The sequence below is a fragment of the Sparus aurata genome, chromosome 1, assembly GCF_900880675.1.
Source record: "Sparus aurata chromosome 1, fSpaAur1.1, whole genome shotgun sequence".
NCBI classification, from domain to species: domain Eukaryota; kingdom Metazoa; phylum Chordata; class Actinopteri; order Spariformes; family Sparidae; genus Sparus; species Sparus aurata.
The window spans coordinates 27,412,878-27,434,776 of NC_044187.1; the positions used below are offsets into that span (position 1 = coordinate 27,412,878).

At 42.7% G+C, this 21,899-nt stretch overlaps 1 protein-coding gene across 1 annotated transcript; it reads right to left on the minus strand.

The window, feature by feature from the left end:
* Positions 1-241: 241 nt before the first annotated feature.
* Positions 242-21,362, minus strand: LOC115585455 (sarcalumenin). Its single transcript, XM_075488177.1, is given in 8 exon segments — positions 242-2,270; positions 2,494-2,843; positions 3,447-3,680; positions 5,214-5,330; positions 6,670-6,765; positions 7,643-7,744; positions 10,442-11,668; positions 21,233-21,362. Coding segments are annotated over 8 exon segments (2,757 nt in total). The 3' UTR covers positions 242-1,769.
* Between the last annotated feature and the right edge of the window lie 537 nt (positions 21,363-21,899).

A 21,899-nucleotide genomic window follows, 5' to 3' on the forward strand; every position in this document is an offset into this window, starting at 1 on the left:
CTGTTATGTATGAACAACTGAGTCTGCAATATTTTTTTCTGAAGGTGCAATTACTCCAACTCCAGAGCTGTGTCTTTGGAGGATGAGAGCGGGTACATTTAGCTTGTGATTTGACCCACATTTCCCTGCATTTTGCAGCTAAACAGCCAAATGATATGAATGATATATTGTTTCCGTGGAAGAGATTTAATCTGTAACGTCCTCAAGCCTCACAAAGGAAACCAAGCCTGCAGATTTTTTGTTGTTGTTGTTTACTCAAAAGAAATCACTCAATAGAATGACAGTTACCAACAGACCCAACAGAAAAAGGGAAAGATTACATTTTAAAAAGGAAATGCCCTTGTGGTATGCAGCCGCGTTGAGGTAAAACTAAATACAGTTCGGAGGGCTGAAGAGGCCATGGTGGTATAAAAAGCTTACATGAACATTTACCTGTGATTAAATGTTGAAGTTTCTGGAGAATACAATGGTTGTATTCAGTCAATTCAGTCTCCGAGCAGTATTGAAAAATGTTAAAATAAAACTTTCTTTAAAAGGGGCACTATGTAGTTTTGGAGAATATATTCAAGCTCAGGATTTTGATGAGCCCATAATATAAAGTGAATTCTTTCTCAGAGGAAATTAAGGTCCCCAGAACTCTGTTTGAAGATAGGAAGGTGGCGGAGTCCGCCAAATATGAACAAAGTAAACAGTATCAAATTGTGTTGTTCTTTAAGGTCAGTTTGTTTATTCAGTTTATTCAGTCATGAAAACAAAGAGAGTTTGTCTATTAACTTGTTGAGGCATTTATAAAAAACAGTAAATGAAGATCTTTCTCTTCCGAATAAAATTTCTCCCCCAAACTACATAGTGCTCCGTTAATGAATGTACAGACAACAATACAGAGAAGAAATGTCAGTGCAGTATACAGTAGTGCAGTACAGTACAGTGCTTAAACATGTGTAAATCACTACTAAATAAAACACCACCAGAGCACCCTTCTTACTATTTTATTGTCCCGCTGTTGAAAATATACGCCCCAATATGGTAATAACTTCACTTGGTCTAACAGTAAAAACACAGCACAGCATTTGACTCAGTCCTCAGACTTTGCAAACAACACAGAAGACATTGGTTTGGCAGCATATACTCTATCACTGGAGGAGTGCAGTCTCTGCCAGCAACTTTCTCTGAAGACAAAATAATGTACAAACCTGAAAACAATGAGCAACAATCATTCTCAGATTTCATCCACATGAAGGGTTTATATATGACATTTGCTTCTCCTGCAGACGTTCATCAGATTTTGGCAGACAGCAATGGTTACAGATGGAATTGATTGACTACAAGCCTGTTTTTCTACATTTTGTTTTCTACCAAACTGAAGTCGAAATTGTTCAGTTGTAGTTGTTTGTTTTGACTCACTTAAATACCAAAAGGGTGTCATACAGGAGAGTGTGTGCCAGAAGGTTGTGATAAAGTCATAGAAAACAATCTGAAAATCATTTGGGAATACTTTTCTATCATTTACAACCTGTCTGATCCGTCCCAATGTAGTCAAAGCCATCCATCTGGTGCTGTGGGTAAAGAAGCAAGCACTAAGAAGTGCTTTAACCCAGGTCTGCTTGGTACATCTTGACGCATTTTCTACTCTTGTTTTCTCTCCCTGCTCAGTCTCCCCTTAGCCAGTCCTGAAAATCACAGCAGCAGGGATTATTTCAAGAAAACCCTCTGGCTGCTGCCGCCATCTGCCTCTTCTGTTCCTCCTCCCACAACCCCTCTCCTCCATCTCATTGCTTCCTCCAGCGATTCTTGGGTTTCTCCTCACACCCAGAACCCTCACAGGTACCAGGAAGTGGAGGCGGGGGTGGTGGTGCGGCCTTTGCTGGGGCAGGCGTGTCTGCAGCCTTGCTGACGCTGCTGAGCAGAGCCGGGAGCTCGTGTGAGATGGCTCTCTCTATCTTCTCCAGCAGACAGCCGCTGGTCCAGCTGCAGTGGTAGGAGAGCTGCTTGAAGCTGGAAACCGGGTTGACGCCGAAGAAATCCTGGTAGGCCTCCTTGTCGGGCAGGTCGAACTTACTGACATTGGTTTTGGCCAGAATGGATTTGAAGATGTAGTACTTGTCCGGGTCATTGACGATGTCTTGGAACACCTCATGGGGGTCGCTAAACCAGCCCAGCTTGTCGTAGTAGGTCTGGAGGTACCGGTCGACCAGCAGGGCGTGGATGCGCACGCGGATGCCATGCTGGCGGATGAAAGCGATCTTGTTCTCTATCTGATTCTCAATCACCTTAGAAGAGAGAGAAATGAGAAGAGACAGGAAGGGAAAGAGAAAGCGAAAGAGAGGATTAGTGTTTCCACTGCAGTAAAAATACCACAATTATGAGGGACTTGAGTACCATCTTGACATCAAGTGCTGCTCACACAAAAATAAATCAGATTAAGCTTCCAAAGTTTCCATTTTTATGTATCTACAGTCAAGGAATCATATCGTCAGTGAAAAGAAGTCACACCTGGTTGAGGTCCTCCAGCAGCGAGATCTCCTCCCTCATGAAGAGCTCTTGGCTGGTGTCTGCGGAGTAGTCCATCGGCCAGAAAGAGCTCACATAAACCCGAGGAGGCTCGGTGACGTTGATCAGGGGTGCCATGCTCCAGAACAGGGCTCCATAGACCCTCATCAGGTCCTGTGTGGAGAGGCTGTCAGCCTTGTTGAGGATGAGGCGAATCTGGGACTCGCGGCCCTTCATCTGCCTGAAGAGCATCTCCAGCTCCCCGCCCACGTCCAGCTTGGTGGGGTCGAACACCAGGAAGATCAGATCAGCTCGATCAATGAACCACTGGCACACCTCACTGTAGGGGTAACCTTGGGGGAGGAGGGAGGAGATACAGTACACGAGAAGATAAACGTTTATTTCAACATTTGACACATGAAAAGCTTACTTTGCGACAGAGCAGAAACAGCTCAAACTTGTGTTGACTATAAACCCTCCAAACATCATTGCAGATTAAGTACAACCAAGAAACAAGACACAAGTATCAAAGCGTCGACCTGGCCTCAAACTTCCCCAGAACCCAATTGGATTAAGCATGCATGGGACATGCCAGACCAAGTCCGATCAATGGAGACCCTACCTCCCAATCGACAGGATTCAAAGGATTCACAGTCAATGCCCTAATGCCAGACGCCACAGGGCACCACTGAAGGTCCTGTGTCGACGCCTCGATGGGTCAGAGCCAAGTCTGATCCATGGTGAGGCTTCAATGGATCAGGTTTGGTCAGACATGTCCCATTGATGCTTGAACGTATTGGGATCATGTAAATGTGTTGCTGTCTAATGATACTGTAGTCTGTTAGAAAATTCAAACAGACTTCACTGATTTAGTTATTGATTAATCGAATTATGCTTCCACCCCGATGACTGTCTGTATCAGGCTTTATGAATCCATCTCCATAAGTAATGGTCACCTCTCTCCTGCTGCTTGCGGTTTTCAATGATGCCGGGCGTGTCAACAAAGGTGACCGTCTCCAGCAGCTTATGGGGCATCTCAATGCCCACCAGCCGCTCCAGGAAGCCTTGGCCGAACTTCTCCAGGGGGGAGAAGGACCGAGAGCTGTCTGCTGCCATGACGATGCCCTCTACGGTCCGAGACTTCTCACCGTGCATCAGGACTGTGTACTCAGAGGTGGTGGGCTCAGCACCTGACAGACGGATGAAGATGAACATAATTTGTATCAGTGGGTTAAAATAAAATCTTGGTTGATTTGATTAGACCTAATGTGTGCATATAGGCTACATAAGCTAATAACCTTCTTTAAGCATTACTTTTCTTAAAAAAAGCTTAATTAACTCACAATTTCCCCCAAACTAAGCATGTGTTACTGTTAGAACGCTCTTAGGCAACGCTAAATTAAATGACTAGATAATTAGGCATTTTCCTTAGAAGGCAACTAACAACAGATAGCCTATTGAGCTAATGTTTAATCACTATATCAGTATCAGTATATTAATTCAGCTTATAGTTTATATTAATGTTTTTATAGACAGATGAAGATATTATTCTGTATATCTGAGTTGATGTAGATTAATAAGCACAGTGTTTCCTGCATGTTCCCTCGCTACATTAGCAGCAGTTCCATTAGCCTATTAAGTGAAACCCGGCCCATAGGTTTTGAAATAATAATACATAATTTCCCCCATGCAACTAAAACGTTGACCTAATTAGCAATGAAACACAGCCTTGTTCAATTCAATAGCTACACACCAGGAGTTTTATTGCTGGAGCCTTGTCTGGTATGACATGTTGTATTGTGTTTTGGCAATTGTACTTATACATAAAGTATGTTTTAGCATGTCATAGATAAACACTGTAAAAAGTAAAACCAGAAGCTACCACAACATTCCTCACCAGGAGACATGTCTTGTGTTTCCTATGACGGCTGTAGCCAATGTTTTAGACAAGGAGTCCAAATGACCAAAAACTGACAAATTAAGGTTTTGAACATTAGTTTGTAAGCAAATGGCTTTTTGCTGTTTTTTCCTCTTCTACGCACAAGTAATTTGATGGGTACATACCGGTTACAGAAGGCATGATAGCTAGTTAGCTATTATTGATACTTTGAATTTTGCAAATGTTGAAATCACTAGATGTCTCCGAATGTAGTATAAAGCACTGCTAACTGTCTGCACATTGCATTTCCCAACATGTCTCTGCCCTGCAAATAACTTGTATAATTTTTGTTAACTTTTTTCAGCATTTTGACAATGCAAATTCATATAGTTTTGCTTTTTCGTTTGATTATTCAGACAAAGACAGAGGAGAATCTTCTCAACCCATAAATAAACACGTATCAATCCTACATTTGTTCGTTTATTGGGCTCAAACTAATCAAATTTAATGTATTGTGAGATACTAGAATCAGCCTAGAAAATACCCATTAACGTAGAATGCAAACGCTCTCAAAATTACAGATGACATGATCGTAGTGGGAGCTACAGCCATGTTTCCTATTTGTCACTATCAGTTAATATGCTGGATGACAGTGTCTTTAAACTAAAAGACCATGGAAAATATTGGCAAATAGTGAGTACCTTTAACACTATACTTGTAATATATCAACATAATTGTGAATCTTCATCACTACTCTGGTGATTTCCACTCGGATAATAGCTGTGTCGGTTGTGCTCTCACTGATAAGATGTGTCACAAATAATCAGCTTTTATCAGTGTGAACCTGTGTAGAGTCCCTGGGAGGTGCCGTGAAGACCCAGCAGGTAGTTGATCATGGAGGACTTGCCGACGCTCCACGGCCCCAGGAACAAAACCATGGGCTTCGAGGTGATCTCACCATCTGCACAGTTTGTGACAAAGACACACATAGAAAGAGACGGTTTGAGAAAGGACAAACTGTGCCGTATCTTTCACCCATTTTGATTTGCAATAACACTTTGTTTCACATTGATGAATACAAGGATACGATGCTCCTGATTTATTATATTTGATATATCAAACTGCTCATGAACACATTGTGTTTATAACTTCCCAGCTAGGCAGAGCTGTGTTTGCTGTGCCGTAAAAACATTGCTACATCTGGTTGTTTTTGACATGCTGTTTAAGGGTGGGGATGTTTGTGAAATAAGGGCTGGCCTGAGCACTAATATTCACAGTTAATATTTCCAGTAGTACACAGAAAATAAATCAAACGGACATGCTGAAATTAAATGTACTGAACACTTTCATGCTCTCTATGCATCCCAACAACCTGATTGTGAAGGTGTCTTCCCATTCTGCACCACAAGGTGTCCCAGAGTCACATGTCACAGTCTGAAGTCTCCATCCTGCTCCTCAGCAAATAAATAATACTCCCTGCCCTCAGGCTCGATGGAACAAAGTTGTAGGGAGTCTGGCCCACACAACGTTCCCTTTAATTTTCAGCAGACAGAGTCCTCATTGTGCTACTCTGTGTGCCTGGTTTAAATAATGTCAGGACCTGGCTCTATTTCTTCTTGATTATGACTATATTTGTGCTTCGCCGTTTCTGTGCAGCTCTAGTTTATTGGCCATGAGCTGCATGTACATGTAGTATGGTGTATAGCTGCAGTGATTAGTCGATTAATCAATCGAAAAGACAATTGATTTCCACTTACTTTGATAATCAGTTAATTGTTTCACTTATTTTTCAAGCAAAAGTGTCAAACACGTTTCTGCTTTTCTTTGTCATTTATGACAATAAATGAAGAGTCAAGAGACAAAAGAAGCAAATTGAAGACGTCACTTTGGGCTTCTGATGAGCTTGGCTCAAAAATCTTTTGACGTTTTTTAGACTAAACAATTAATTGTTTAATCATGAAAGGAATTGGCAGATGATCATTAGTTGAAGTCTAGCCTAATGCAGAATGACAATATCTTCATATTTTACAGCAATTTGTTTTATTAGACATGGTGTCAGAGTTTACAGCAAAATGTCACAGGAAAGGATTTAAAATATAAATTGTCATACATGTTCTTTTTTCCAGTTTTACGGTATCTGACCTAAAGAGCAGTTAAAGTCATAAAAAGACAAAACTGTCGCTGATGTGGGCCAGTACATCCTGCTGAGATGTGATATTTGCCTATGCAAACAAACTACTGTAATTGCTTCTGAACATGCAGTTGGTCCAGGTTTAGTATCCAACAGGAAGCTGATTTACCTGTGACTTCATGCTGCCTGAGCTCATTGTACTTGAAGGCCTCCTCCATTGGCTTGATGGCTGTGTGGTATATGTTCAGCAGCTTCTTCATAGCAGCTACAGAAAGGGGGAAAGAGAGGGAGAGGGAGTAATAACTGTGACATAATTACCAGAAGACATTTTGGACAAGAGTATTATTAATGTTCTTGCTACCATTACTGATTACAACAATTGCTTTGGCAGCGCACGATGAATCGCCCTCACAAAGTTTATTGAATCGAGCCGAGGTGATTAAGAGACTGGCTCTGCTGCAGGACATTGGCCCCTCCGAAATGAACCAATCTGGTCGGAGAGAACAGAGGTGCTTTCATGCCGAGGACAGAGTTACACTTTTGCACTGATTAATCACCTGCTTCAGGATGTGTCTGCAAGCTAACTCACTCACACACACACACACACACACACACACACCCACACACACACACACACACACACACACACACACACACACAAGCACACGCATACAGTACACACACTCACGCATAACAGCCCCAGGACCGAGACATCATGAAGCAATTTTCGGAATAGTTTCAGCAGAAAAGCCCCCCAGAATTGTCTCAAACTTCCTTTCATTCACATGCAAACACATCTGTTTTTCTTTTCCATCGAGAAAGTAGTTGTAAACATTCAGCCGAAAGTCTCATTTCAGTACTGAATTTTAAGGCATTTCTGCAGCAAAGGTCTGAAACACATTTGAAACGGTGGGCAGCACAGCAACGGTATCGCTGAACATCCGATTTTTGATTATAGGATGTGGGTTTCAGTGGCTCTGTGCATGCATGTGTATCAGTATCAGAGTGTTTGGGTGCATACATGTTCTGGTGGGAGTGAGGCTCGTCTTTCACATGCCATATGCCCTGCATGGAAAGGAGAGAAATTGCAAACCACATGTTGTCTCTTGATAATAACTTTGAGATATCTTGTTATTCCTCACCTGATAACTCTGCTGAGGGTTCAGCAGCAGCCAATCGCAGCGTGTCCTCAATGTGGGAGCGGTCCCTCAGTGGCGGGCCTGCTGACGCCTCTTCCACGTGTGCTAATTGGAGACAGTCAATCAACTTTTAAGTTCAAGAAACCTGACATGAACCTCTGCAGAAAAGAAGCAATGCTTAATCTGACAGAGGAGGCCTGGAAAACAGTTCAGCTGTTTCTCTGAATACTCACACAGTTAATGCCAATGTGTGTATCTGCTGGATGAACCTCATTCTCTGATCTACTAAAGCTGTCACGTACAATTAGTTAAAACTCAGGCAAAAGGTTTCCTCAGTTTTGAGTGACCAGACCATCTGAGCTGAGCATAGGGCCCAACTGTTATATCATGCTGTTGTCTATCCATCAGACTATTCCTTTCCTCTGCTATTTTGGTTTGTTTATTTCTGTACTGGAGGTTGTTGCTAATTCCCCTTTAGCTACACACCGTGTCATATTCTGAGGGTTTGGCATGCCCGGGAGAGGAAGACAGAGACCTTTGCTGTCATTTCATGACCCATCAAAGTTAATACCCAGCAAAACAGGAATCACATTTCCCAACAGCATTTGGTGCAACGTTCCAATAAGGAACACTTTATATTTAGCTTTATGTAGTAAATAAATGATGTACAATTGGACAATTTATAGGTCAGTAATTAGCCTATTGTAGGAAGAATTTTTTTGTGTTGACAGGTTGTGAAAAATCCCCTCGGCTGGTGTTTATCCTTTATTAATTAGTTTTGGTCCGGATGCCATGAAGCTCATATTTAAGGTTAAGTGGTTAGATAGTTAATAAGAGGGGTCTTCAAAGCAAATTAAAGTACTATCTTAGCAAACAAAGCCAGTTATGCTGGTTTTCATCCGTCTGTTTGTTTTTCAGAAGGACTACAAAAACCCTAAAGAATGGATCTCGGACCAGAATAGACCCCACTGATTCTCAGTGCAGATCAAGATGAATAGATGGATGCAAGAAATGTTTCTTACTTTACATTTATTAACTTTAAATTACGGTTAAGCAGTTATGGCTGATTTAAATTCAGAGTAATACCGGGCCACCAAGTTTGTTATTGTATTATGCTTGATTGACTTAAAGGGGACTGTTGGGCCTTGGCGGAGGTAAGAATGAATGAATTTTTAATTTCATGCCACGGTCACAAAAAAGCTTTCACGTTATCTGTGAGAAAATTAGAAAATATATCCTTCGATTTAAAATCAGAGGAATGTGAAATGAGTGTAGAGCAGAACAACAAAAGCTGAAGGTCTTTCTTGAAATAAGTTCTGTGGATATCCTTGAAAATCCAATCTTAAAGTGAAACTCTCGCCAAAATGCAACCGAGGCTTTATTTGGGATTGAATATGAGTCAAACCTTCGGGTGAAAGCATAATTACGACGAAAGAAGCATTTTTAAGATTTACCATAGTTTCGGTTTTGGGCATGTTAATTTTGAACGGGAGTGCTAGGGGCATGATACGCTAGTGTCAAAATCGCTATTTTTAGAACACTAAGAAGGCTCGACACAACATGAAACTTTGCTCGTAGCATCACCAGGGTCTCTACTCATGAACACGAGCATTGAGAACATTGTTTGTGTACGCAAAGTGTATGAAAAAGAAGGTTTTTGAACTACTCACGTTAGCTGCTGCATCTCCGGCGCGCGGCCGTCATGGCAGACAAAAAGTTTAGATCCCCGAGTGCGACCATCAGGAAGGAGAGTAATGGTGGGACGCTCCTCAAGCTTAGTTCCATATGAATGCACGGATAATTCATTGTTTTGTGGTAAGCGAAAAGCAACATTGATGTCCACGTTGAAAAGGGAGCCTCATATTACAAGCAATACTACAATCAGCAGCCGGAAAAGTCACGTGATGTCTCGCGTGGATAGTTGTTGCCGGAAGCCAGTATGCTACTGGTGACCTGAGAGACACAAACACAGCACACACCGAGAGAAGCCACCTGAAGACATGGCTGGGTATGAAGAATACTATTTAATGGATGAGGTGTTGGAGTTCGCAGACGTCCGTACCTTTTTGAGCCCGATCCAAGAGCTTGACGAAAGGGCGAGGAGAGAGAGAGAGGAGCAACAGGATCTACACTTTTTACCTGCCATGACGGCCGCGCCGGAGATGCAGCAGCTAACGTGAGTAGTTCAAAAACCTTCTTTTTCATACACTTGGCGTACACAAACAATGTTCTCAATGCTCGTGTTCATGAGTAGAGACCCTGGTGATGCTACGAGCAAAGTTTCATGTTGTGTCGAGCCTTCTTAGTGTTCTAAAAGTAGCTTGTAGTTTGACGCTAACGTATCATGCCCCTAGCACTCCCGTTAAAAATTTACGTGCCCAAAACCAAAACTACGGTAAATCTTAAAAATGCTTCTTTCGTCATAATTATGCTTTCACCCGAAGGTTTGACTCATATTCAATCCCAAATAAAGCCTTGGTTGCATTTTGGCGTGATGCAGTGAGAGATGGGAAGACTCAGCCATCATCATTTATAGCAGGTGCCAACAACCGGACACCAGATAATTGCATGCTTCCTTAATCACAGAAGTGCAGACTGGATGGGGACAGACTGACTGTAAGAGGATCCCCCTGGCTCTTCTAGTCGCTGCTTGGGCTGTCTAACAGAAGGCAAGACATCGTTTACTGTTGTCAGTGAAAAGATTTGAGTTGCCCTATTCGTTGGCATTACTTTTCAAGTGACAGGAAAATAGTTTAAATGCTCTATGATGGACTTACTATAAACCAAGTTGTCTTTTTGTACCTTTTGCCTTAGAAGGTGCAGGCTCCTCTGCAGGAACCTCTTCCACTGTCACGTCCTCGACAGGTGCCTCCTCCACCACAGGAACCTCCACCGCTGACTTTATCTCCACAGTCACAGCCTCTACAGATTCTGGCGTGACCTCCTCCACAACAGGCTCTGGCTCCACTTCAGAGACGACCTCTGGCTCTGGTTCAGGCTTTGCAACCACTTCAATCTCTGGCTCCTCAGTCAGCTCTGGTTCTGATTCAACCTCTGGTTCTAGTTCAGGCTCTGGTTCTGATTCAACCATTGGTTCTGTTTCAGTCTCTGGTTCTGGTTCAACCTCTGGTTCTGGTTCAGGCTCTGGTTCTGATTCAACCTCTGGTTCTAGTTCAGGCTCTGGTTCTGATTCAACCTCTGGTTCTGGTTCAGGCTCTGGTTCTGATTCAACTTCTGGCTCTGGTACAGGCTCTGGTTCTGATTCAACCTCTGATTCTGGTTCAGGCTCTGGCTCTGCTGTCACTTCTAGCTCTGTTTCCTTAGGTTCTGAGTCGGCTTGATGATGCTCCACTGGTTCCTCTTCTGGTTCAGATTCAGTCACTGCATCCTCCTCCTCAGCTGCTGCCTCTGTGTCCTTCTGTGTGTCCTCATCTTCAGGTTCCTCAACAGTTTCTCCATGTTCAGCAGGAGGTTCCTCCTCTTCTGCAACTTCTTCCTGAGGTTCCATCACCTCCTCTTCCTGCTCTTCTTCCATGGTTTTCTCCTCCTCTGTCTCAACCTCAGCTACATTCTCCTCCTCTTCAGAGGATGCTTCCTCCTCGGCTACTTCCTGCTCCTCAACACTTTGATCCTCCACTGACTCAGCTTCCTCCACGGACTCTGCCACAGCCTCCTCCTCAGATGTCACCTCCCGTTCTTCTACCTCTTCCTGAGAAGCTGCCTCCTCTGGCAGTCCTTCTCCATCACTTGTTATGTATTCAGAGGAAGCATCCTCCTCCACAGGAGCTGCTTCCTCCTCCTCCTCATGCTCTGAGGTAGAAGCTGGCACCTCTTCAGTTTCTGAGGCTGAAGGGGGTTTTGTGCAGGGCTGGCATATGGCCCTCTCAGGGGCCGGCGTGTCGTTGGAGGAGCTCTGACTGTGCTCCTCCGTTACGTCACATCCACAGGAGAAGAGTTCTCCCTCTGGCTGCTGGAGCTGCAGATGCACCAAAGGCTCCTCATCATGGATGGAGGACCCTGTCAGGAGATCTAAGAGGAGAGGAGGAAATGTGATTGGGATCAGGTAATGAGGACATGTGACACGACAAGACAGCTGCCTGAGCTGCCTCTTTCCAAAAACATTTTGAATGTATGAGAGACTTTGACCACTACAATACAAATAAGATCTTAGAGTAAGATGTAGAATTCATCCTTGATCAGACCACTGTCAATCATTAAAGGTCTGATCAGGGAGCAGGGTTTTAGTGTTACTATTATTAATGTTATATAAAATCTTTCCTTTGCTCCTCAGAAAACATAGTGATAGAGGCATGTTACCCATCCATCCATCCATCCATCCATCCATCCATCCATCCATCCATCCATCCATCCATCAAGGTCTGACAAGATATACTGTGTGATCATGCTCCATGCTTACCATCACTCATGAAAAAGATCAAGAGATGCTTGAAGAGAACCATGTCCTCAGACTTGGAGATGCTGAAAGCCTGGCTTCACAATCAACTGCAAACCACCTCAGTGCATGCTGATGGTCACTTTCTAATGAAACCAACAAAACGATGTCATCTGCAAAAAGCATTCTTGCAATGGTTACCAAACTAGACACTTTCCTCAACCCTGCTGCTCCTTTATTATTAACAGAAACAGGATTGGAGACAAGGAGCAAACTTGGCAGACACCCACTTAAAATGTGTTCAACACAAACACAGCTCTAACTTTGATAAAAGGATCATATGGCTTGTAGCTACTGCCCTGGTACCCCACAGTACCCCCACAAAGAATTACCCAAGGGACTCAGTCGCAAGTCCATAAAACACATGGAGACTGCAAGGTCAAACTCCCATGACCCCCTCGGCAACCCCCAAACTCTTATGGCTTCTGCTAGAGGTATGAGCATGCTTCCCCAGACTCTTCAGACTCTGCCTCCTCCACAGAGGATGTGTTGGTTGGGTTCAGGAGCTACTCAAAATGTTCTTTCCAGCTCTTGACATTATCCCTAGCCCTGGCTCAGAATTTCTCCTCCCTAGCTAAACACAGTCTGGGCCAAGCCCTGCTTTCCCCTTCTGAGTCATCGACTAGTTTTCCAGAACTTCCTTGCGGCCAAGTAAAAGTCAATCTCCATAGTCTACCCGGACTTCTCTCACACCTGGGTTTTTGCCTCAGCAGCTGCTCAAGCAGCAGCCCTTCTGGCCATTGGTTACCTCGCTGCTGCTTCAGGAGGTCTCCTTCTTCAGCTTGATGGCCTCGTTCAGCACCGGTGTCCACCAGAGGAATCTCCCTATGTCGCCATGGCAGGTCCCTTCTGACAGCAGCTCTCAGCAGTTATATCTATAATGGTGGTTTTGAACATGGTCCACTTAGATTCCATGTCCCCAAAGTCCTAGTTCACTCTCACTACATATTTGGATTTATCAGGTCTGTCCGGCAGCTTCTCCAGTCATCAGATTAAGCTGAGCACCAGGTGGTAATCAGTTGACAGTAATAGTAATAGTCTGAGCTGCTGTCAGGTGCGTATGCAAACATATCAGCCAGAGCCTTCCTCTCAGCAACTTGCAGTTTCAAAGGAAACCCTCTCATCTCAAGGGAGTCTCAACGAAAAGTGTTCAGCCAGGGGGCTTGTGAGTAAGCCCATACCCGGGGCCTCTCACTCAGAACAGCTTCAGAAAAGGAGAGAGTTCAGCCCCTCTACAGGAGTTGGTTTCCAGAACCACATAAAGGTGAAGCAATACAATAAAACTGATCCAAATGAAGAGGGTGGGCCCAAAGTGTGGTGGCTCCATGAAGTTCTCCCAGGCTGTGCCCGGCAGAGAAGAGTCAGATAAACTTTTACCATGTCACTAATCTATCTGAATTTGTTGAGTTCAATGGTCAGCATAAAGACTGGGAAGAACTGGTAACTCTTTTGTGACATTTGTATCGACTCATTTCTCATGAGGGAGAATGAGACATAACCAAACTTTTGTTCTCAGATGGAGCTTGGATCACTTGGACCAGGACTATTGTTGATGATTGACAGTTATGTGGCGCAATCAGATTGTGTGCAGGCCTCATTTCAATTCATACAGCTGTTATTTTGAGGAAACAAATATGCACCCATAAGTCAAAGACAAAAAAGTCCATTGAAAAACATTTCTGATTAATCAGACTGCATGGTGTCAACTAGCAGGCCATCTGCAGACCAGTCACCTTTGTTTATTATGTCAGTGCTTGACCAGCACTCAGTCACTGTTCAAGAACAGAGCAGATCAGATGTTCAGCACCTGGCAGATTTAAGACTCAGATTTCAACTCCTTGAATGGTGACACTAAAGCAAGAACTATTTGAGGCCAACGTGTAGTGGACAGTCGTGCAGATAACCTAAAAGAAGACAGCTGAGTGGACAGGGTGACTTGAAATAGAGTGGTGAATTTACTGTCTTTGTTTAAGTGTATGAATGTTGTAAACTAATTAATAGGAATTTCCACTGAAATGCCATTAAAAAGGAACCAATTTTAGGTTACTTATGGCATAAACATTGCTAATTATTTATTTTAGAAAACACCCAAAATGATGAGAGATGAGGAGTGATGGGAGAGGGATGCCGCACAGCAAATAGGCCAAAGTCACAATCAAGTCTGAGCCACAGTTTAGGACTCAGTACATTGTGCGCCCGCTCTACAAGTGAGATACTGGTCCACCCTAAGGAGAACACCTTGAATGCATCACTGGTTTTAAGTTGTTTTAACCTGTACAGACACAATTCACAAATGTAATGTAAATCTGTAAATCTGAGCAACATCAAGGCCAGTACATACAAAGTATATCTGGCTTGAGCCCGACTCCTCCTGATATTCAGGATCTCTAAAACATTTTCTTTTAAAGTTTGTTACCTTGAAATACAGTATATTTGATGTTCGATCAGTGTTTCATCAGAAAATATACAGACTGATTTTAGACCATGATGAAGAAACATTCTGAAATCCAAAATAATATAACACAACTGCCAGCCGTAAGTAAATGACATTCAAAAAATGTTTCATTAGCAAATAAAGTCAATGCAATGTACAAGAAACATAGTGACATTACAGTCTGTGGGACACACACTCTAATTTGGCCTCTTCTGTCATAAATGTCTGCATTTCTTATCAAAATAAATGATAAGAAGTGCAAATGAAATAAATAAGTGTAAGTTGATTTATTGTAAATTGACATGTTCTTGTAAGCATTGTCAAAGCTGATTATATGCTCCCTTTAAGGTCAATAAAATACAGAACAAGACATTTACAAGCTGCCTGCACACACTGTCCAGATCACATCCAGATACACAGACACTGCCATCCCTCAGCATCATGCAGCAGATTACAGTTACTATGGCTTCAAAACAATCACAGCTAAAACAAGGGACTCCCTCTCTTCTACACCACGCACATACTGTATGTACATTAGATCCTCTTCACAAGCACAGTGTACAAAGAGCACAAGGCCACAACCTCTGTTTAATTATAACTGCCTGTGAAGTTTTAAGACTGAGGAACGCATGGTGGTACATAGTGTGATATGAGGCAGCTAAATGCTACGGTTCATGTTACAAGATGGGGTCAGCGTGTAGGATGAAGACTAATAGCCATTGGCAGCTGTCACTGGTTTTACACATTCATAAGGTTTGTGGATCAACGCCCATCATGAGCACACCAGCTAATGCTAAGGAAGAAGCTAACCCATGTCACAATAGCTTATACTCTTAAACTCTTAAATCTGATCTTTTTAGCCACTTAGGGACATCTGAAAAATGTTGTGAACCATTTAGTGCTGACGCAGGTAGTGCAGTGTTGGTTACAGGTGACGTTGATAAATGTATAAGTTAATAAATAATTAACGATTTAGGCATCTCACCACCAGGGTCCTGGTATTGTGCATGCTGCCGACCTGGCATTCCATATAGAACCATATAAATAGAACAGTTAACCTCATTAGTGTCACTATTACAATGCTCATTTAAACATGTTGTCCAACACAGAATACTTGGTAATGTCAGAGGTCATCTAGTCTTCGGCCTCCCTAACTGTTCACGGTCTCATCTGGGCCACCCAGATTATAAATTTGGATGATGGCAGTTGTACTTTCTTTGCCGGACCGCAATAATCCATGAGTGAAGCCTCCCAGAGCAGCTGACCATACCGCAGAGCAACAGTAAACAGTCTATATATTTAGGCTAACGTTAGCGATCAAACTCATCCAAACTTGTTCTTCACCTTCACCTTCTGCTCAGTCTGCAGAGCCATGAGGCCAGAGTGCTGAAGATAGATTTTTGCTTCCTGTTTCATGATAGCCTGGCTGGTTCCAGACCTCTGAGTTACACCTCTCCAAGTAGTTCATCAAAGTAAAGTGGAATGGCAATTCATTCTGATGATCATACAATTATCACGACAGAAGAAGAAAGGAACCGTTCCTCTTTGGTTTTGAGGGAAGCTTTTTAAAAAAAGCTTTTAGAAAGCTAAAGAAAAAAATCTGCCTATAAAGTCCCTTGTTTCTGCTGTAATGCTGTACTTAAATAACATGGCATGACACGGTGCATCACCGGATGAACTGGTCTATGGAAGTTGCACCAACAGTAGCATGGCTCTCAGCTGCTTTCTGTTCTAAATGTGAATATGAACATGCGACTGTAAAGCCTTGTAGATGAGACCACCAAACCAAGATAAGCCTCCTCTGAGTAAAGATGCATTTACTGTATATTTTAGGCTGTGGAAGGCTGAGTGCTCATCTCGTTATACTAAACGATGCTAGCAGAACATCATGTACTCTCCTTTTCCCGCACCATCCTCCATGATGGCTTCTTTGCCCTATTTTAAGACCTTTAATCACACATCAAACAATTTTGCTCTCATGATGTCGCTTGTCACCTCTTGTGTCTGGAAGCTTTGTTAGCCTAGCACCTCCAGAGGGGATTGTCAGCATTAGCGACCAGAGAACATCAACTTTATATTCCTGAAGCATCCGAACTGCGTGCAGTCTGTGAAGATGAAGATGTTTGGTTCCATGATGTTTTTTATGCACAGCGATGGTAGTTTTGCTAGTCTCATCCCAGATAGAAGAAAAGGCCAAGTAAGAATCTGGTCATGGAAGGTTACTGTTTATCGTTATACTGACACAGTCAAACCTCTCCAGTTAAACCATTTGATTTCCAGCTTGGCCAGGACATCGTTGACCACAACTGGGATTCACTCTAAATGATTAAAGAGTTCAAGTCTCAAATCACATCCATAGGAATTTGGGGTGTAAGAAAGTCTGCCGCTTTTAATCACGCCAGATTTGCTGTAAGCCTTGACAGCCTCAGGGAGATAGTGAGTTGATCTAAGGAGGAGAATATTAATTGTGCACTTGCTTGCTGTTACTGGCAGAGGTCCGGCCTGTGGCATTCTCTAGGACGGAGCTTGGTAATGCTGTTGTGATGGAGCCACGAGGGGGGTTTGGGTGTTGTCCAAAGACATAGTGCTACAGCATCGTCAGTGCTGTAACATGAACAGCAGCGGCAGCCAAGATCCTCAAGTGTGCCGGAGAAGATGAAATGCCAAAGTTAAGTGCAGTTACATAACGAGGTCAGTCCATGATGTACACTACCAGTCAAAAGTTTGGACACAGCTTCTCATTTAATGTTTTTTCTTTATTTTCATGACTATTTACATTGTAGATTCTCACTGAAGGCATCGAAACTATGAATGAACACATGTTGAATTATGTAGTAAACGTAAAAGTGTGAAATAAATATGTTTCATATTTTAGATTCCTCAAAGTAGCCACCCTTTGCTTCGCTGGCAGCGTTGCAAACCCTTGGCCTTCTCTCAATGAGCTTCATCATGAAGTCCCCTGAAATGGTTTTCACTTCACAGGTGTGCCTTGTCAGGGTTCAATTGTGGAATTTCTTGCCTTCTTAATGGGGTTGGGACCATCAGTTGTGTTGTGCAGAAGTCAGGTTGGTTGGCCCTATTTGACAAACCAATTCAGGTGACTACCTCATGAAGCTCATCGAGAGAATGCCAAGAGTGTGCAAAGCAGTAATCAAAGCAAAGGGTGTCTATTTTGAAGAATCTAAAATATAAAACATGTTTTGAGTTATTTCACACTTTTTTGTTTACTACATAATTTCATGTAAATAGTTGTGAAAATAAAGAAAAAACATTAAATGAGAAGGTGTGTCCAAACTCTTGACTGGTAGTGTGTATTTACCGGTTTGTGTAGGTTGTATAGAAAAAGGTAAATGTTGTGAGATTTTGATTTATTCATTGGCTGGTTTATGTGGGAAGCAGGTATTTGACTTGTGATCACCATGATGTGATGATTTAGGATAAGTTCAATGCAACAGTAAGAGTTGCATTGAACTTATCCTATATATGATATGAAAATGAGAAATAAGTTACCACAAGGCTCTGCAATAATACAAGCTGACTGTAGGCTCCTGGCTTTTCTCTACACTGCATGCCTTGACAAAGTTATGAAGATGAAGTGGAGAGAGAATTTTCTGCTCTGGTAAGCGCCGGGCGATGGCTAAATCCAATTAAAGTTAACATAGTTAGGAAGATGAAAAAGATGTGACAGTGGAGAAGGAACACGAACCAGAATACAATTATAAAAAATAAAAAAGATAAAAAGGTGGAGCCTCTAAGACATATAAACGAGATCTATTATGGTCTTTCACTTTTTTTCTCTCCTTGGAATAGGTTCTTGTGCACATGAAAGGCCTTCAAGTGGTCAAAGTCCACAACAATAAAGGCTCCTCTCACCCACAGTCACTTGTCCTGCTTTCAATTATGTGACTTGGTGACATCACGTTATGTCACCAAGTCACAAATTAGCATGATTTATGTCTATTGCCTTGTTTGGCAAGTAGAAATTATTTTAGCGAAGGTGCTCTGTTGTTTTTAGCTGTTCTGGCTCAGATGTGTGTGTGAGCTGACCAATCAGAGCAGACTGGATATTCTGGAGTGGGGCTTTAAAGACACAAGAGCTAAAACAGACCTTTTTTATACAGAGGGTGATACAGTGATTTTTTTCCTCAACTTTTTTTCTGTCTGCTGTTTTGCACTGAACAGATGGTGTGCAGTTCTTTTTTTGCTGAACACAGCTGCAGTTGGAAATCAAGTCGATGAGAAGGAACCAAAATATTGAAGTCCAAAGCTGTAAAACCAAAACAATTAGCTGAAAGACACTTCAATGCAAGGTAGAGCTGAAGGAAGCGGCAGAGGTTTTGCTGGTTCATCAATCTTAATGTACCATTTTAAATTATTCATTATAATTGGTTATTTAATCAATTGATAATGTGAAATTATTGAAAAGTGCAGCTTTTAAATGTCATCTTTGATAGCAAACTACATGGTTTGCATTGTTATTGTTATTGTTTCCTCAAGCATGAATAAAATACACTCAACCATCCAAAAAAACCCAGCACATTGTTTATCAGAAAAGTATTCTACCACCATCAAAGTTTAGTGTGATGGGCCTCTCTGTGGTTCTTCGCCCTGCAGGTACCGCAGTGAAGCCCGACAGAGGACAGCGTCGTGGGGATAGAGTGGGACAGGTGCCTGCATGTGGGCTGGATGGTACATCTATGAGACCGAAATAGTTCCACAATGAGTCAGAGGGTGAAAAGAAGGAGGGATAATTCCACTCCTATTTCCAGGAGGTGTGGCACTCCTCTCCTCCCCTGCGACGGTCGCAAGGCCGGCCTGCAACTCTGCTGCACCATTGCTCACACTCCCTGCAACAGTGCGAGGCAGTGCGTGACTCAGTGTCTCTTTAAAGACCAGGAACAATAAATGCGCCAGCACAAGCGCTGATGACATGCGTCCTCTCCAACTGCGTAGGTCGAGCCTGATGAATGAATGCGCTCTTCTCCTCAGACATCAGTCCACGGGAACACAAACAGAATGCCACAACTTGTTTTGTATTTCTGGCTCATTTTTTAAAAATCAGCATCTGTCTCGTACTAATTAATTAAGGCTTTTGAGCCCTAGGTTAGTGTTGTGCTTTCAGTCTTTTTTTTTTTCTTCTTTTTAAAAAAAAAACAACCTACACAGCTCTTTTTATCATGGGCAAAACTGCAACACACACACACACACACACACACATTGTCTCTCTTGCTAATAAACCTGCAACATTCATGTCATTATCTTGTGATGGTGTGTTCCGTTTGTGTCAAGAGTCACAATTTCTGAGACACGCTCACACAAATCTAAATGGATTGAGTGGTCCCTCCACTCAATCCACTCAGCTCTACTTCTACTATGTTTCTCCTCATTTACCTCATATTTTAACGGTAATCATCTACTTATGTAACTCGGAACAGTCCAGCTGTTTGGCAGCTGACAATCCTACATGCCCTCTGCTGTACGCTCTCATGCCCATTTTAGCTGACACATCCCCTCAGCATGGACCCTGCTGACTGAAATGGCAGATTAGCAGCTCTGCGGGCAGCGCAGAGCAGGAGCGATGAGACTTTTTTTTTTTTTGAGACATTTATTGCCACTTTGACTTTAGCTGTGGGCAGAGTGTGTTTGTTTGTGTTCGACCTTATCTTGTCGCTTCAAGTCTTTGCGCAGGATGTTTGCTTTCTCAAGAGTCTTAAAGAGATTTGTATCAGCGTGTGGCATTGGTGACCAAAGGTATCTGGTAACTTTGTCTGACTGACGCCTGACACCTGACTACGGCAGCTTGTGGAGGCCAAAATGACAGGTGCAAGGACAGACAAGGGTATTCTTTGCCTCGGCTTTAACAAAGCATGACAGGTCAGTCAACAGCGTCGAGAAAAAAAAAGCGGAAACGAGAAGACAGCTGTGATGTCTTGCAGCTGTTACTTCCAGTCCTCTCAGTCTAAAGACATATTCACTCATTTGACTTTATAGATTTAAAGGTAAGCCCATGAAACATCAAGCAACAAACTCCTTTATGCGCGCTTTAATGCTGTGAAAAGACAACCCAAAATAGATCCAGGGAGAAAAAGAGTAATTTACAGCTTTTGCTTTGGCGGCAGGAGCAAATCAAAGTGACTCTTTGTAGAGAGTCCAAGTCGATCCGCCAGGGCCGTAACTGCGCTTCTCTCCAGGCCAGAGAGAATAAGCAGCAGCAGGACAGTTTCCATCAGCTGGTGTTAAACCTCAGCCCCTCACTTTTTTTCTCCCATACAGCCACAAAGGCTCCCGAAACATAAGGTACGCTTTTCCTGCCAGATCAGCTGAGTTTACATATGCTGCGGTGTGAGTAGATTGAAAATGTGGGCTATTTCAGCCAAACTCTTGCAACAGAAAAGGGCCAACAGAGGCAACTGTGTGAGACTCAAACTGACAGGAAGCAAATGGTCCATGCATGGCTCATTTAGTTGTATATATTCAGTCAGTATATCAAATAATTTAACAAAAAAGAAGGATTTTTTACCAACAGTCAACCCTCAGCAACACAACATTCAAAGTTCTCATACACAGCAACATGCAGCTGTCTGACTGAAGTGTGTAAGCATTTCCATTTCACCCACCACAATCGTTTAAATAACTCTCTTAAAAGCAACCAACGGCACAACAACCAGAAAATATTTCCCACAAAACCCGTCGCCCTCCACCTTACCTGCAGCAGACAGGCTCAGCAGAGACAGCACGCAGCACACAGACAGCAGAGACTTCATTTTGGCTGCCAGGGGCCTTACCCTCATCTCCCCCGGCTATATATACTGCTCCGGCTGAAGGTCAGAGGGCATGCCAGTGGACGTGGCGCTCAGCAACTGCCACCATATCAGCCATTGTGGGTCAGAGAGCAGCTGCCTGGCCCAATCAGGAGAGCTGAGCAGCAGAGAGAAGCAGGAAGAAACTGCCAGATCATGTTGTAGGTTTTAATAAACAGCAGTGTTTTAATACAGGGTTTGTACTGCTTTAGAATAGTAAAAGTCACCTCCAACTTGTCACTGTAAATACAATTGCAAAAAATAAAGTTTAACGAATTTCTCTATAACCAGAGCAAACGGTGTATATTGTCATTTTTTTAATTATATTATTGTATTATTATATAAGATTTTCAAATAAAGGTGCACTATGTAGTTTTGGGGAAGACGTTTTTATACCTAAACAAACTAAATAAACAAACTGACCTCGAAGGACAACACAACAATTTCATACTGTTTTACTACTTACTTATGTGGCGATCCTGCCACCTTTCTAGCTTCAAACAGGGACCTTATTTAACTCCGACATAAGCTTGTTTATTCAGTTATGGAAAAAATGAAATATTTCCGAATGTT